At 28.3% G+C, this 15,654-nt stretch overlaps 1 protein-coding gene across 2 annotated transcripts; it reads right to left on the bottom strand.

Annotated features, from left to right (window-relative positions):
* Positions 1-24: 24 nt before the first annotated feature.
* On the bottom strand, positions 25-15,138 carry LOC107437016 (uncharacterized). 2 transcript variants are annotated; one of them, XM_087152259.1, is made up of 5 exons: positions 14,885-15,138; positions 10,207-10,309; positions 6,019-6,188; positions 1,306-1,480; positions 25-347 (listed from the first exon to the last, which is right to left on the bottom strand). In XM_087152259.1, exons 2-5 carry the CDS (start codon positions 10,280-10,282, stop codon positions 235-237), a joined length of 534 nt encoding a protein of 177 aa, XP_087008385.1. In that variant the 5' UTR covers positions 10,283-10,309; positions 14,885-15,138; the 3' UTR covers positions 25-234. The 2 variants fall into 2 exon arrangements, with proteins under 2 accessions (XP_087008385.1, XP_042909881.1); XM_043053947.3 differs by having other exon boundaries at positions 15,041-15,138.
* Positions 15,139-15,654: the final 516 nt, after the last annotated feature.

The raw sequence follows: 15,654 nt of genomic DNA, 5'->3' as shown, positions 1-15,654 counted from the left end.
ATTTTAAAAAAAAACACTATTAAATTATTTATAATATATTTATTTTATCTCTGAAGAATCACGTCAATCAAACATTCCACAAAGTAGTTGATAGTAGAGAAACTTATGAATTTTAAATACACAAAAGTTGTTAATGTGTACACTCTTCAGGCGAAATGCGGAAAATTCTTGATGTGTATTTTTCAATTTTAGATGTTTAGTGCTCTGAAGTTACTGCTGGGGTATTTATTGCAGCTAAGCATACCTAGCAGGAGGCTTCCAATCCTTAGTGTTACTCAATACTGATCCAAATTCCCTGGTAATGTTGTCGCTGGTATTATAGAGTACTTTATACCTTTCAGCCGCATCTGAAAAATAACAACAATGGCAAAAGGCGTGACAAAAATTTTACAAACAAATTAAATGCATCAAATTGCAAATATGTGTTAGCTGAGTTAAATAATTGAGTCTGTTCCCCGGCAAGGTGTTTTTGGATTCCACTCAAAATTTCTTCACTTTTCAAAAATTTATCGTTTAATGGTAGTTAATCATTTAACTGTTAATTTTTAGGTTGATTTTATTCATAATTCTTACGTGAAGTCATTATTCTTTACTAAATAATTCTTTAGCAATATTTTGAATATTTCTTACAGAAAAAAAACTGAAGTCTGAAATCTAATATAATCTGAAGTATCTTAGAAAATACAAAATACATTTCACGATTTTTGCAATTTTGTGGTACGTTTCCCTTGAATATGGCTTGATCGTTCTACTTTAAAAGCATCAATCTAATTCTCAGTTTGTTAATGCATATGTTGCCTAAATTTTCGCTTTGATGAAAAAGTGACAAAAAAGTATTGGCGGCGCAGCGTTGGAAAATATTTTGTATTAAAATGAAATGCTTGTTTTCAAAATAATTGAATTTTGCACAAAATAGTTTTCTTGCAACAAAAAGAAGAAAAAAGAAAAAAATTTTGGAACGAATTTGAAAGGAGGCGGGATTTGACGTCATGAAATACGTCATCACTGTCCCTGTCTATTTCTTGGACAGGGAAATCCCGCCAATTTCTCGGATTCAAGAACTTGGACCGTGTAAACAGGCCTCTAGAGAAGTCTTGAGGCAAGAGATTTTCGTTTAATGCAGCAAAAGAAAATTTTGAGCTCTATTGGTTCGCTACATGGCCTATTTTTTCCCCATACCATGGGAATTTAAAAAATGTCCAAAACGTTGGAAAATTTCTTTTATATATAATTGTTTCATTTATGTTTGATCCCCCCTCGTATTATTGTATTATCAACCTAGTATGATAACATATTTGAAATTACCTATAATCATTTTATAAGTTGTTGGCACTTCCCTCTCGAAAGATTTTTTGCCTGGAGGTGGATCCGTTCTGGTAAACTGCTTAGCAACTTCTTTAGTTATCAGTTTACTGGTAGCACGTCTCAAAAAAGAGTAGACGGATTTTGCCTCTTTAAAAAAGAGATATAGAGAGAGCTCCTGAAAAAAAAAGAATAATAAATTTAATGCAGCCTTTCATTCAGATTAAATTTTAAAAAAAATCGACAAAATAGCAATTTTTGTTTCCAAATGAAGCTATTAAGCACTTTCGATTTTCTAAAGCTAGGATTGCCTAAATTTTAAGGTAGCAAACTAACAACCGAGCAACGTTTCCAACATGCTTTCCAATGGAAAATTGATTGTCACCTATTTCTTGCAGTATTAGAAAACTAAGAAATACATCATATTTCACCCATTTATGTTTTTTTTTCCTTCAAATTAAAGAGCCATTTTCCCAATGTAAACTTACACAGAATTCTTTACATTGATGTTTTTGTTTTTAGTTTAAGGATTACTGTTTGAAATGCTCGTCTCTGGTATTCTCTGCAATGTTTTATTTTTTTTTAAAAGTAAGTTATTATTGCCAGATGTTCCTTTTACTGGTGTGTTTTTGAGTGTAAGGTCTATTGCCCGGTACTTCCTAGATTGGCATTTATTTCTATTCTTAACTGTGCAAAATTCGTAGCCATGCAAAATAATTATCCCGGCTATTTAAAAAATAATGATTATAATAATGTAAAGGAAAAATTAAAAATAAGTAGGGCAAACTCAAAACTTCGAAACGCTTTTAAATGCCTACTGTATTTAAAAGAGTTAATATTTTATTTTAGTAATCAAAATTCTAAAATTAGAATTAATTTTTGTCTGCCATATCTATAGCAAAGAAAAAAAAATGCCAACCCGGATCTTACTTTTTCTTTAACAACAAAAAATATGGAACAGTCCACATATAAGGAGGGAACTAGGAATTGAATTACTGCAAGCTTTTTGTTTAGCAGTAAGTTGTTTAGTAGTTAATTGTTGTTTAATTGTTAGTTGTTCAGTACTTGTAAGTAATCTTGCCTCTCGGAAAACATCAGGGGTTCCACGGAAACACGAAAAAATATTAAAACAAAAAATATTAACAAAGCAAATAAGTGTATTCAAGTGACTCAAAATAAATGTTAATGCCTGAAAAGAGCTCTTTGTGACAATCTCCGAAAGATAAAGACAACGTCAAATAATTGTCAGAGTACGCTAAAGACGATGCTATCAATGATTCACTTAAATTAGAAAAAATTAAGCTATCAATGATTCACTTAAATTAGAAATACCGCCACGAATATTTAAAAAAAAATTAAGCATCTCAAACAAACGAAACCTCTTCTAATTTTTTTAAAGCTAATTAATTTTTATGATATATGTTATATTCAAACTTAAAACAAAAAACACAATTGTTATTTATTTAATAGTTCTGTCATTCATAATTGGCCTATACATTTTCTACACACAATTTTATTAGTAAAGGTAAATTTTATTGACTCTAAATTTTATTCATCAATCCGGTTTTCATAAGGCCAACACAAGTGGTCCGCATATTCCAACTTAAACAAAAAACATAATTGTTATTTAATTAATAGTTCTGTCATTCATAATTGGCTTATTCATTTTCTACACACAATTTTATTAGTAAAGGTAATTTTTATTGACTCTAAATTTTATTCATCAATCCGGTTTTCATAAGGCCAACACAAGTGGTCCGCATATTCCAACTTAAGCAAAAAACATAATTGTTATTTATTTAATAGTTCTGTCATTCATAATTGGCTTATTCATTTTCTACACACAATTTTATTAGTAAAGGTAATTTTTATTGACTCTAAATTTTATTCATCAATCCGGTTTTCATAAGGCCAACACAAGTGGTCCGCATATTCCAACTTAAACAAAAAGCATAATTGTTATTTATTTAATAGTTCTGTCATTCATAATTGGCTTATTCATTTTCTACTCACAATTTTATTAGTAAAGGTAATTTTTATTGACTCTAAATTTTATTCATCAATCCGGTTTTCATATGGCCAACACAAGTGGACCGCATATTCAAACTTAAACAAAAAACATAATTGTTATTTATTTAATAGTTCTGTCATTCATAATTGGCTTATTCATTTTCTACTCACAATTTTATTAGTAAAGGTAATTTTTATTGACTCTAAATTTTATTCATCAATCCGGTTTTCATATGGCCAGCACAAGTGGTCCGCATATTCCAACTTAAACAAAAATCATAATTTTTATTTATTTAATAGTTCTGTCATTCATAATTGGCTTATTCATTTTCTACACACAATTTTATTAGTAAAGGTAATTTTTATGGACTCTAAATTTTATTCATCAATCCGGTTTTCATAAGGCCAACATAAGTGGTCCGCATATTCCAACTTAAACAAAAAACATAATTGTTATTTATTTAATAGTTCTGTCATTCATAATTGGCTTATTCATTTTCTACACACAATTTTATTAGTAAAGGTAATTTTTATTGACTCTAAATTTTATTCATCAATCCGGTTTTCATAAGGCCAGCACAAGTGGTCCGCATATTCAAACTTAAACAAAAAACATAATTGTTATTTATTTAATAGTTCTGTCATTCATAATTGGCTTATTCATTTTCTACACACAATTTTATTAGTAAAGGTAATTTTTATTGACTCTAAATTTTATTCATCAATCCGGTTTTCATAAGGCCAACACAAGTGGTCCGCATATTCCAACTTAAACAAAAAACATAATTGTTATTTATTTAATAGTTCTGTCATTCATACATGGCTTATTCATTTTCTACACACAATTTTATTAGTAAAGGTAATTTTTATTGACTCTAAATTTTATTCATCAATCCGGTTTCATAAGGCCAACACAAGTGGTCCGCATATTCCAACTTAAACAAAAAACATAATTGTTATTCATTTAATAGTTCTGTCATTCATAATTGGCTTATTCATTTTCTACACACAAGTGGTCCGCATGAAGAAAATGACAAGTAAAATTAAAAAAATCTTGTACCTTTGATAACTCTTTGAAGTCAATGAAGGTAACCCCTAAGAACGACGAACCCCCATTAACAACCATTTTACTGTGGAACAAAGAGTGGTCGCTCCCGAGAGGATTCACTGTATTAGTAAATATTTTATGTAGCCAAGAAATTCAATAACTCTTCCAAATCTTGTCCAGTCTGTCTTATTATTAACCGAAACGAATACATTTTACTAATTATTAATAAGGGAGATATAACGAACAGTGATTTGACCGAATAGCCGAATAAACGGAGATCAAATAGCAAATTTAAAAAAAAAAATTATTTTTCATACGCAAAAAGGTTTTGTTTTTATTAAAAATTGATCAAAACTTAGCTATATTATTGGTATGGAGTTAAGGCACAAAATATAATAGTTATCCATTTGAAATGTTTTAGATAAATAAAAAACAAACAGCTAAGAAAAAAAATTAAGTTATGAAGTTGAAAACAAAAAGAAAAAGAGAAATAGCAAAAAATTCTCTATTCTTATGTCGAAACTTTAATGTTAAAAATAATATTTTCCGAAAAAAATATACAAGGAATACAATCTATCAGAAACACTTTTGAAAATGCCGCGCTATCATAAAAATGCCCACGAAAACAAAAGATTATATACAAAAGCGAAACAAAAACTAAAAATCGATCTAAGTTGAACATCTCAGTTTTCCAATTATATTGTATTTTCGTTAAAAAGTAAAAAAAAAAAAAAAAAAGAATTAAGCCTAATAGAAACCCTTTAAATTGTTGCGCCATAATAAAAACGTCTTTTAAAAAATAAAAAGCTAGATAGAAACCCAAACAAAAATCGTTCTTAGTTTTTAAAAAAAAATTAACGTAAAAAATCTCAATTTAACTTTTTCAAATTAGAAAAAAGTTAAAAAAGTCTTTAAAAAATTGATGATCAAAGAATAACGTTCAATAGAAACGCTTTTTAAAAAATACTATGTCATAATAAAAACGCTGGTAAAAAGAAAAGTTAATAAAAAAGACAAAGGAGGAAATTTTTTTTTTCTCATTTATTAGAATATAACTTAAACGTTGAAAAAATCACAGCTTTTTTGTTACCGTTATCTGTCTTACAGTACAAGAAAGAAGTGACAGAATACAATCTATCATAAAATGTTCTTTAAATCGCCTCGTGCTATAATAAAATGTAAAAAACGACATAAAAAAACCTTTTCAGTTCTTAAGGCAAAAATGTTGAAAAAACAACGACATTGACTTGATTGAATAAAATTTGAAAAAAAAGTCGCCTGCACGAAACACGTGGTTAAGTTTAAAATAATCTAGTTTCAGTTCTTGAAATTACGTTTTCCATTTGTCTTCCAGAACATAAATTTACAAGCACATGAATTTTGAAACTTAGCAAATACATGTAAAAACTATATATGATAATGTATAGTGTAATTACTATTTTGCATTATATAAACAATTAAAATTCTGAGAAAATATTTTTTGTCAATAAATATTTTTCCAAAAAATATTTAGCCGAACATTGGGCCGAATATTTGGCCAAACATTCAGCCTACCGAATAATCGGCAAACGAGCCTAATTGGCTGAATACCGAATATTCGTTACTGCCCTAAGTAAATTGCTCTCGGGAAAGAGATAAATTTTACTAATTATACATACCAACTCTTCTCGCAACACGTTGTCATTTCTTAATTTCTGATCCAACACTTTGAATGATTCAACCGAAACAACAGGTAGTTCTCCTAATTGATTTATAAGTTCTCTAATCGAACGATCTTGTGTATTCATATTCGCCATTCCTCTAGTGATATTTTCTGTTGCAGCATCACCTAATAAAAAAGTTTTTAAAAAAATTACGATTTTTTTTTAATATTTTTTTATTGTCAGAACTGTTTATGTGAGTCTGATTTATGAGTTTCTAAAGTTGTAAGAGTAAAAAAGAAAAAAGAAATAAATGAAATATATCTATTATATATAATTCTCTTACGTGGCTCCCAAATTTTGGTTGTATTTCTTTTCCGCCGGTGGCGACGTTTGCTTTGTTTTGAAAACACCAAAGCATTCTGCCTTTTAATGATGTGTTTCTGATCTAATATATAAAATTCTCTTACGTGGCTCCCAAATTTTGGCTGAAGTACTTTGTACAACTAAATAAGATTCTTTTCACAACAGTTAAATATTTACTTTATTTTCTTCATTCATAGAGAAAACAGTCGGCAAGGAATTCTGTTAGGTTAAAAAACATTTAGCTAAAAAAATAATGAATTCTAAAAGAAATAAAAATAAACAACTTATAAAATAAAAATGCTGTTGCAAGCCACAGAATTTTTTGAAAGTTAACTTAGCAACATAAATCAAAATGACATAGAAGCGCAACTAGATCAAAATTATGATACCTGAGAGCTTGACGTAACAAATCCTTCAATTCTAAAAGTGTTGTATCGCCAAATGCCCAAATTAACAATTGTGTTCTTAAAGAAATTCTATAAAAAGTTTTAAATAAACAACCTACTTCTACAACTGCTTCTTGAAGAACTTGGTTCATTGATTAAAAATATTGTTTTAATTTTACAGTACTAACTTTACTTCTACTTTCATTATTGCTATGACCCTCTTTTATTACATTTTACAACTTTATGCTAAATTTGAGGACTTTAAGTTGTTTTGTGGTTGAATACTGACATTTAGAAATGTGTACATAAAAAAAATAATATTTAGAGGTTAAGAGTTGCCTCAGAAAAATTTGAATTGTTGACATTGAATTTAACAATGGAAACAATCGTTTTTGTGAAAAATTGAATTGTATTGTTGACATCAAAACTAAAAATATTGTGTTTCAACTTAACAATACTACTTTAATTTATACTTTAGAATTGCCTCGGAGAAATTTGAATTGTTAGCAATGACTTAAGCAAAAAGTTTTATTTTAACTGACAAATACTATATTATAATTTTAACTTTTTCTATAACTATACTAATTTTCTTACTCTTTTCTTTGTTTTTCATACATTTTACATTTTTGTGATAAAATAGAAAACTTATAGTTGTTCTGCTTCTGAACACTGATGAAAACACAAAATGATGGGTTTCATCAACAATCAAAAATATCTATATATATATTTCTCTTACATGGCACCAAAAAAGGCCTCATTACAACTCCCCGAATGGCAACGTTAGAAAATCGACCAATGATTGCTGCTAAAAATGTCACATGCCAAATCTAGCTTAGGGGGCTCAACATATAGCGCTTTTAAAAACGGAAACAATAACCAGAGTGAGCATTATCAGGTTGTTCAATTTAGATTCATGCCCTAAAAACATGATAATATTTAATTTAAACTCAATTGGGTATAATATGAAAAAAACACAACTACTTCGATTTAGTAGAAACAATATATGACGCAATGCTAAACGAATGGAATTTAGTTGTTGTTTATTTAGTTATTGTCATTAGTAGTTGTTGTTATTTGTTTTAGTTGTTGTTGTTTATTTAGTTGTATTTAGTTTCAATAACTTTTCTTTATAATGCAATAAAATCTGGCGAGCAGCTATTTAAACGATCGAACACTTCGTTTGTTTATTTGTGGCTTGAAGTTAGGCTCGCAGGAAATGCCGTTCATGGGTTAAATTTAGTAGGAACAACACAACCTGTGACGTAGGCTATATTATACCCAATTAGGAATTAATTAATTAATTGAAGTGAGAATGCTTTAAAAGGCCGCTGTTGAATTGATATTTTTCTACTGGGAGCTACCTAAACGTCTAAAAAACGTCTAAGTGTTTGTATTGAATGCATTGAATTTTTTTATATTTCGCGTTTATTTATGCATTGGATTTTCACGCTTTAAAATGCAGACAGAATATTAGTGAAGCTTCTAGGGCTTTTAAACGTAATGAAATTAAACGATATTCTCGGTATTTTTTGGGTAATGCTAACAGCCATGCATTTTAATTTATTGTATGTAAAACATCCTTATTTTGTTCTAAAATGTTATGCACTTTACCACAAATGTTAATTAATATAGAAATTGATTTCAATAATGCTGATCACCAAAAAATATTTCATTTGGCGATAAAACAAATTTTTGTGTTCTTGAAAATGAAAGACTTTTTGAGGGTTATTATCTCACAAGGAAAAGTTAGGGTTTAAAGTTTATATTTTTAAATAAAATTTTTTCCTAAAACTTTCAGAATTTCTAGCATTAACTAATTTATTATACACATTTAGTTGAATTTAGGTGAGTAACTGCAATATTTGATAATTTATTTTGCTAATATGTTTCTCATTTAGCTAATGTTTTGATTTTTTCACCATGTACAATCTAAATAGCTAATATACTTTTTTAAAAGCCAATAAGAACATTGATAGAAGTCTTCTACATAAGAACAATACTATGTCTTTGATGATAAAATACTATGTCTTTGATGATAAAATACTATGTCTTTGATGATAATATACTATGTCTTTGTGCTAGAACATTGTGTTCATTGGCGAGCGAGCGCAGCGAGCCATGGTTCACGGGGTGAACCACATAGGATTGCGTAGCAATTCTCGGGGGTTGGCGAGCGTTAGCGAGCAGGGGGCGGAGCCTCCTAGTATATATATAAATAAATGACCACGAACTTTCTGCAAAGAAAAATACTATTTCCAAATTTATAAATCACGCGAGTCTTAACTCGAAATTTTAGTTTACTATCTTTCTTAAATGTGACTCTTCTTTTATATCCTCTTGAGCTTTAAGTAATGGACATAAATACGAATATTTTTTAGAAGTATGTAGCTTAGGAGGATATAAACTCATAAATGACATAAAATATTTTCTAGAAAAGATTTAAACACAACCTAATCTTTTTTGAGATTTTTTAAAAATTAAAGATAAAATTATAAACTTGAATGTTTAGCACTTTTTATGGTCTATTATTTTGGTCATGAAGCAAAATCCAATAAACTCTAATGACGAGATATTCATAGGCCAAGACTTTCTTGAATTGAATTTTTACCCATCTCAAAATTTTTCATTATAATTAAAAATACGAACAACGGGTGTAAATCCAATTACATTTTACTTTGTTATACATTATTAAATTGTAATTTTTTTTAATGTGAAACGTTTTGTAAAATGGTATATAAACAGTAAAACAGCTTGAAATATTAATTTTTAAGCGTTATTTACGTGATATACCTTTCGGGCGCGATCTCTCTCTGTTCCACAGTAAAGTGGTCATTAATGAAGGTTGGTCATTCATAGGGGTTACTTTCATTGACTTCAAAATATTATTGAAGGTTCATGAATTTTCGCAAACGATTTTAATTTAAGATTTAACATACGATTTTAATTTTGATATTTTTCTTGTTTTCTTATTTGACCTTTTCCGCATTTGGTGCAGAAGTTTGCTTGGTCGCTAGGAGAGATTTTATTTTCTCTCCTAAAAAGTTTCTTTAACACAAAGTCTGAATAAAAAATTCCGTGCCGCCCAAATGTGGTCATAAATAGAGGAGGTCGCTACTTTTCCGGAGGTTTCACTGTATTTATTTTTAATTACCAACTTACAAATTAGATGCAATTGAAATTCAGCACCATGAACTATAGGAGAATAACTGAAAAAGTTCTTGCAAAATTTCATTAATTTCAATCGAATCGACGCAGCCTGCTTAATTAAAATGTTTTCAATTTATTGGTTTGTTAATTAACTTTCTTCTTACTTAAAAATTAGTATTTAATTCGTATCTAATTTTTAAGAGTCTTTTTGAATTTGAGGATTTAGGTCCATTTCTTTAGGTAAATCAGGTTCTGGTTGTAATTGTACTTAGTATACAGAATAGTTTCCACAGGAATATTCTAATACCGGCTTGGTTTGGGTTCTCTTCTGATCCACCACTTGAAGTAGAATTTTGTGGTTGAGTTGGCTCTTGGTTGCTCATGGCTTCTGAGGAAGGAACACTTTAGTACTAAAAATATCAATTAAAATAATTATTCATTGCTTTTTAATAAAAATGCATGTTCATTTTATTTAATATAAATTAATAAAATACTTTATAATTAATAAAATACTTTATAATTAATTAAGCTAATTGAAGAGCTGATTTGAAGAATGATTTCAGTGAGTTTGAATAAATTTGCTGCAAGGTTCATGCGTTGCTAGTTTTTGTTACTTAGCTAAATATCATTAGTATAGTTAAAACTCAGGAATCTAATAGAAAAAATAAAGAAGCTCAAACCTGTCTACAAACTGTAAAGTACCCTAACGTTGCACGTTTTCATCCAGCTGTTTTTTTATTTTTTTTTTTTTGGATGGAGAAGGAAATTTACATACTACTATTTAAACAAAATGAGGGATTTAAAAATGTATTTTTACTTAGACTTGAGTGAGGCCGATACAAAGACGAACGGACTTAACGTCTGGTTTCTTAGGATAAGCGCCTTATCTGGGCGTCAGTGTTAAGTTGACGTTACCCTGACGCCAACAAAATACTGGTTTGTTAGCTCAAGGCATGGTATCTTAAGAGAAGCGTCTTAACTGGGCGTCAGCGTTAAGTGATATAATTTTGACGCCATAAAAATACCGTTTTGTTAGCTCAGCGTGAACAGTCGGTCCAACACAGACATTATCTCGCATTGCGCATGCGTTAATAACGTAAACAAATATTTATTTTGAATTCGTATTGATTTTGTGATTGTTGACCCGTGCTTTAAAGAACAAATAATGACTTTGTCCAAGAAAAAACACATTATAGCTTAGCTAAATGAAGAAGAAGAGGAAAAAGAAGCTATGTTTAATGTTAAAATTAAAATCTTGGCTGAATTCAACGCTCTGCTGTTGGCTGTTGTCCGACTTTGCTTCTGTTGTTAACGTCACGTTGTAATCCAACTGCAGTTGATTTGGACGGCAGTTGTCGTTCAAGCTGAGCGTTCGATGACGTATGCTGTCAAACTCATAATTGACCAATCAGAGGTAAACGTTCGTTTCAAGCTGACGCCGACGTTTCCTAAGAAACCAGGCCTTAAGCGATAAAATTTTTTAATAATACAAGTTCTAGTTTATACCTATATTGCACCGCAAAATGTTTATCCAATGTTATCGAATGATGTATTGTTTCCTATGATTTTTTATAACGCTGAATTGAATAAGAATAAACACAAGTGAATAAGCCTAATTAATAAGTTGCAATGTTTTCATGTATGCCGTAGTCATTACTTTATGCCACTTGCCAATACCAGCAATACTAATTGAAATCAAGCTAAATTTGAGGCAAAATATTACTTTTGACAGTATTATATATGACAATATTATGTATAATATTAAAATATCAGCATCAATAATTTTCAATGACAAATATTATATAAAAATATTTGTCGCTGTTTATTATTGCTTATTAAAATGTTTTTTTTTTCCAAATTAGCTTCTCGTTTCTTAATTATATTGCATTTAAACCAGGGTTGGCAAGATTTTGCCGCAGGTGGAAAAAACCATGGTAAATACCGGTAAAAACCGTCCTGGCAAAAACAAGTTTTTGCCAAGCAAATTGGCAAAAAGTGGCACAAACCAATATTTTCCAAGATGAGAGGACAAAAACACATTTTTGGTACAAAATTATTCCTAAAATTGAAATATATACTATAAATATAAATAATTACAAAAAAATTAACAAAATTATTATTCCATAATTAAATCATAATGTAATAATTTATCATTTTAGTAGTTTAAAACATTATTGATTGGAAAATTTAGGATTATTCTCTTTTTTCCAGTGAAATGAACTGGTTTTAAATTAATATAACTATAATTTAAAGCATAAAATATCTATCCAGATGTGTAGTTAATTATTGTACAAATAATAATTTTTTATAATATAATAATAATATTATACAAATAATAATTTTTTATAATATAATAATAATATTATGCAAATAATAATAGTTTTTTATTTGTAAAAAAACATTTATTTAAGGATTCTAAAATGAAAAGAGGTCAAAAACTTTCAATGTTTTAAAAATTATTGCCTTTATATTAATTATAATATGTTAAAAATAATTTTTTAATGTAATGTATCATAATTATTATTCCTTATGATTGATTTAAATTTGTTTCAAGTATTTTGTAATAATATTTTATCAACAATTTAGATAATTTGGTTTTTGCCGGTTTTTATCAGTTTTTGCCGGTTTTTACAAGGTTTTTGCCACTGTCCTGGCAAAAAACTCTTTTTGCCGGCAAAAACTCCAACCCTGATTTAAACTAAGTTCCTTGTATTTCAACCTTACATTATACTAACTAATCAGTGCAAGTAATATTGTAAATTACGAAATCTGACACAAAAGCGTACTTTCTCAGGATAAACATGCCTTTGATTTTCCGATAGATTCGGATTTCTGACCCGCAAAATACGGAAGGTAACCGCAATCTGCAAAATTTGATCTCAATAATTAGGTTCAATAAAAGAGATCCAAGGTTTGGACCCCTTAATCTTTCTTTTACTTTCCGCGCTTTCGTTATGTCTCGAAAACTTTTTAAATGAATCGAAACCTTTTTTTACACAACTATAAAATTCATTTATCAAGATAATTCTATAGAAAAAAAAACTTTTACTGAATATTTCCTACTTTTTATAGTCTTCTATAAATTATAGTCGAAAAAATTTTGAATTGTAAAATAATTTTTTTCCATTTAAAAGTATTTTTTGCCATTTTTGCTGCTTTAAAGACAATAATTTTTGCATGGCAAAACAAAAGATTTGAGCAAAATCGGTCAAATAGATACGGAGAGAGAAATTTTTAAAAAGTCGTGATTTTAAAATTACATTTTTTCTTTTTCTTTAAAATTACATATTTTGAAATGGTGTAAAAAATTTTATCCCTTAAAAATTTTAAAAACATGTTTGACTATAATTAAATAAAGTAATGAAAAACAATTAGTATTTAATTTTTATTTTATTTTTATTTTATTTTTATTTATCTAAAAGTCATGTTTTGCATGGACTTATCCTTGGTTAAACGAATTTTTAATTGCGTTCAAAAAATTTTCAATTCACTTAAGAAATTCTTGAGATATGGTGAAATATGCATATAGTTAAATTAACATTAAAGGGTGCAAACTTTGACCCTCTGTCCTAATCAAACAAAGGGGGCAATATTACCCATATTTTGGGGGCCAAAAATTTAAGTCCATCATAAAAAAAGTACGTTTGTTCATAGAAATTGTGCTTTTTGTGTTTGATTTCATAACTTTAAGTATCGTCTGCACTAATTAGCATATTTGCGGTCACTCCTCAAACAATTAAGGTTGAATTCTGGAGTGTGAGGATCCGATCAGTAAATAAAAAGTAATTCAAGGTGGTTCGTTATTATTATTATTATTAATTTATATATTTGTTAGTTTTCATTTTTTTATTTTATTTTATTTATTTATTTACTTTTATTTATTTATTAATTATTTTTTGAGCATTCTGCAATTCTATATCAAGGAATGAAAACATAATAGTTCGATGTAGCTATAAAGAATTAATTATTAAAGTGTATTTATGAAGAATTATTTAAAAAGTTTTATTAAAGTATGATTTTTTTTAACTTTTCATTTTTATATTTCTGTAATATATACTAACATTTACTTTAGTAAATGGTAGAAAATTGTTTAAAGTATACACTGTCGCAAAATATATTTTTAGTAAAAGGCTTGATCAAAATAAGTCTAGGGTTGTAATTAGCAATATGATCGCTTTTCCCACATTGCCTAAAGCACGAATAAGTTTTAACAGATTTATTTCGCTTTTAAGTTTTGCCAGAAAAATTATAGCAAAGTCAAATCCACCATAAATTACTTTAATTATTTACCAGTGTAATTCCTGGATGTGAAATTTCCTTAAAATCTTAAAGAATATCATTTTTACCATGCCGAATAATGTGCCATTTTTTAATATTTTTATGCATTTAAATCCAGTATTTCAAGTCAGGTAGTAGGTTTCTAAAAGTTACGTAATAATCAAATAAAATAGTTCAGAACACATTCTATTGAAACATGCCGAAAACTAGTACAACATTACATTTTTAATTAATCAGTAGTGTAAAAGGGATATTTCGTAAGAAAAGGAAATAATTGGTTAAAAATTATAATAATAATGATAAACATAACTATTTTATTCCATTTTACCTAAAAATTTATACTTAAAACAAATCCGAATAAAAATTCGAAGTTAACATAAATAACTCTAAACGTTTTTAAAATCTTTCGTCAGTTACAGGTCTTTAAAAATTATTGCACAATATTAATAGAAAACAATTGTAATTAAAATATGTATCGTGCATCAATTAAAATAAATAACTAATAACCACGTTCATAAACTATATTAATACCTATCGATTTCAACATCACACTCGTTGAGTAATGAACGAAATAATTTTAAAAAATTCATTAAATGGCTTTTAAAATGCCACTTACGTAAAAAATGATAAATACAGAATTATTTCGTTAAATTACAAATGAACTATCTAAAGTTATAAATTTTTTATTAAATAAAAAATATATTCACTTTAAAATAAATTCTTAAAATTTATTGAGGGGGACACACTACGCCTATGATTGGGACACCGGTATCTCATCTGTGCTGTGTCTGTGTTGAACGGTTGAGAAATAAAAAGCAGTGGATTATTACTATATAAAAATTACTTTTATAGAAAAGACTTACCAGTGCCTTCTATGAAATTCGCCTGTATCAGATTAGAGATTTAATCGTCAACGATTTTTTTTAGTCAAAAGCCTTTACGTCTGAAACGTAATTCAACTGTTAGCAAAGTAATTCTACTTATTCACCAGTTACGAAAGTAACAGAGAGATGACTGACGTAATCGGAAGCCATGGATGTCATCGGATGGAATATTTGAAAGCGATACTATCAGTTGCCCTAAAAAAATAAATGATGATGAGAGTTTAATTTTCAATCTTGATGAAAAAGGATCACGTCTACTGCGTTAACAAATTTTATCTTCCGGGATGTTTTTTCTCCTAATTTGGAAAAGCAATAGTCCAGCTTACTCTCGATACCTCAAAGTTGAAGGGACGCTAAAAAATTTTCCAGATAGCGAGTTTTTTAAAATAACAAGTTCGGAGCGAAATATGTTCTAAAATGTAGAAAAATGTATTCTAAAAATTTTTTCTCTAAAAAGTAGAGTCATGAAAACATAAGAATAACTACGATCAAATATGTATGTAATGATAGTTGACTATCAGTCTAAACACAGCAATGATCATTCTATTTTTAAAAGAAAGAGAAAAATAATTATGTATTAAAAAAAAAAAATT

Source organism: Parasteatoda tepidariorum, chromosome 9, assembly GCF_982258835.1.
Source record: "Parasteatoda tepidariorum strain Cologne lab strain chromosome 9, Ptep-v5.0, whole genome shotgun sequence".
Classification (NCBI taxonomy): domain Eukaryota; kingdom Metazoa; phylum Arthropoda; class Arachnida; order Araneae; family Theridiidae; genus Parasteatoda; species Parasteatoda tepidariorum.
Note: the sequence above shows the minus strand (reverse complement) of the source record. Positions and strands in the feature narration are given on the sequence as shown.

Coding starts and splice junctions, on each gene's coding strand:
- LOC107437016 (XM_087152259.1), bottom strand. CDS start 10,282: ATGAGCAACCAAGAGCCAACTCAACCACAAAATTCTACTTCAAGTGGT. Junction 1,481..6,018: donor ACGTGTTGCGAGAAGAGTTG/GTATGTATAATT, acceptor TTTTTTTTTCAG/GAGCTCTCTCTATATCTCTT. Junction 348..1,305: donor AACTTATAAAATGATTATAG/GTAATTTCAAAT, acceptor GTTATTTTTCAG/ATGCGGCTGAAAGGTATAAA.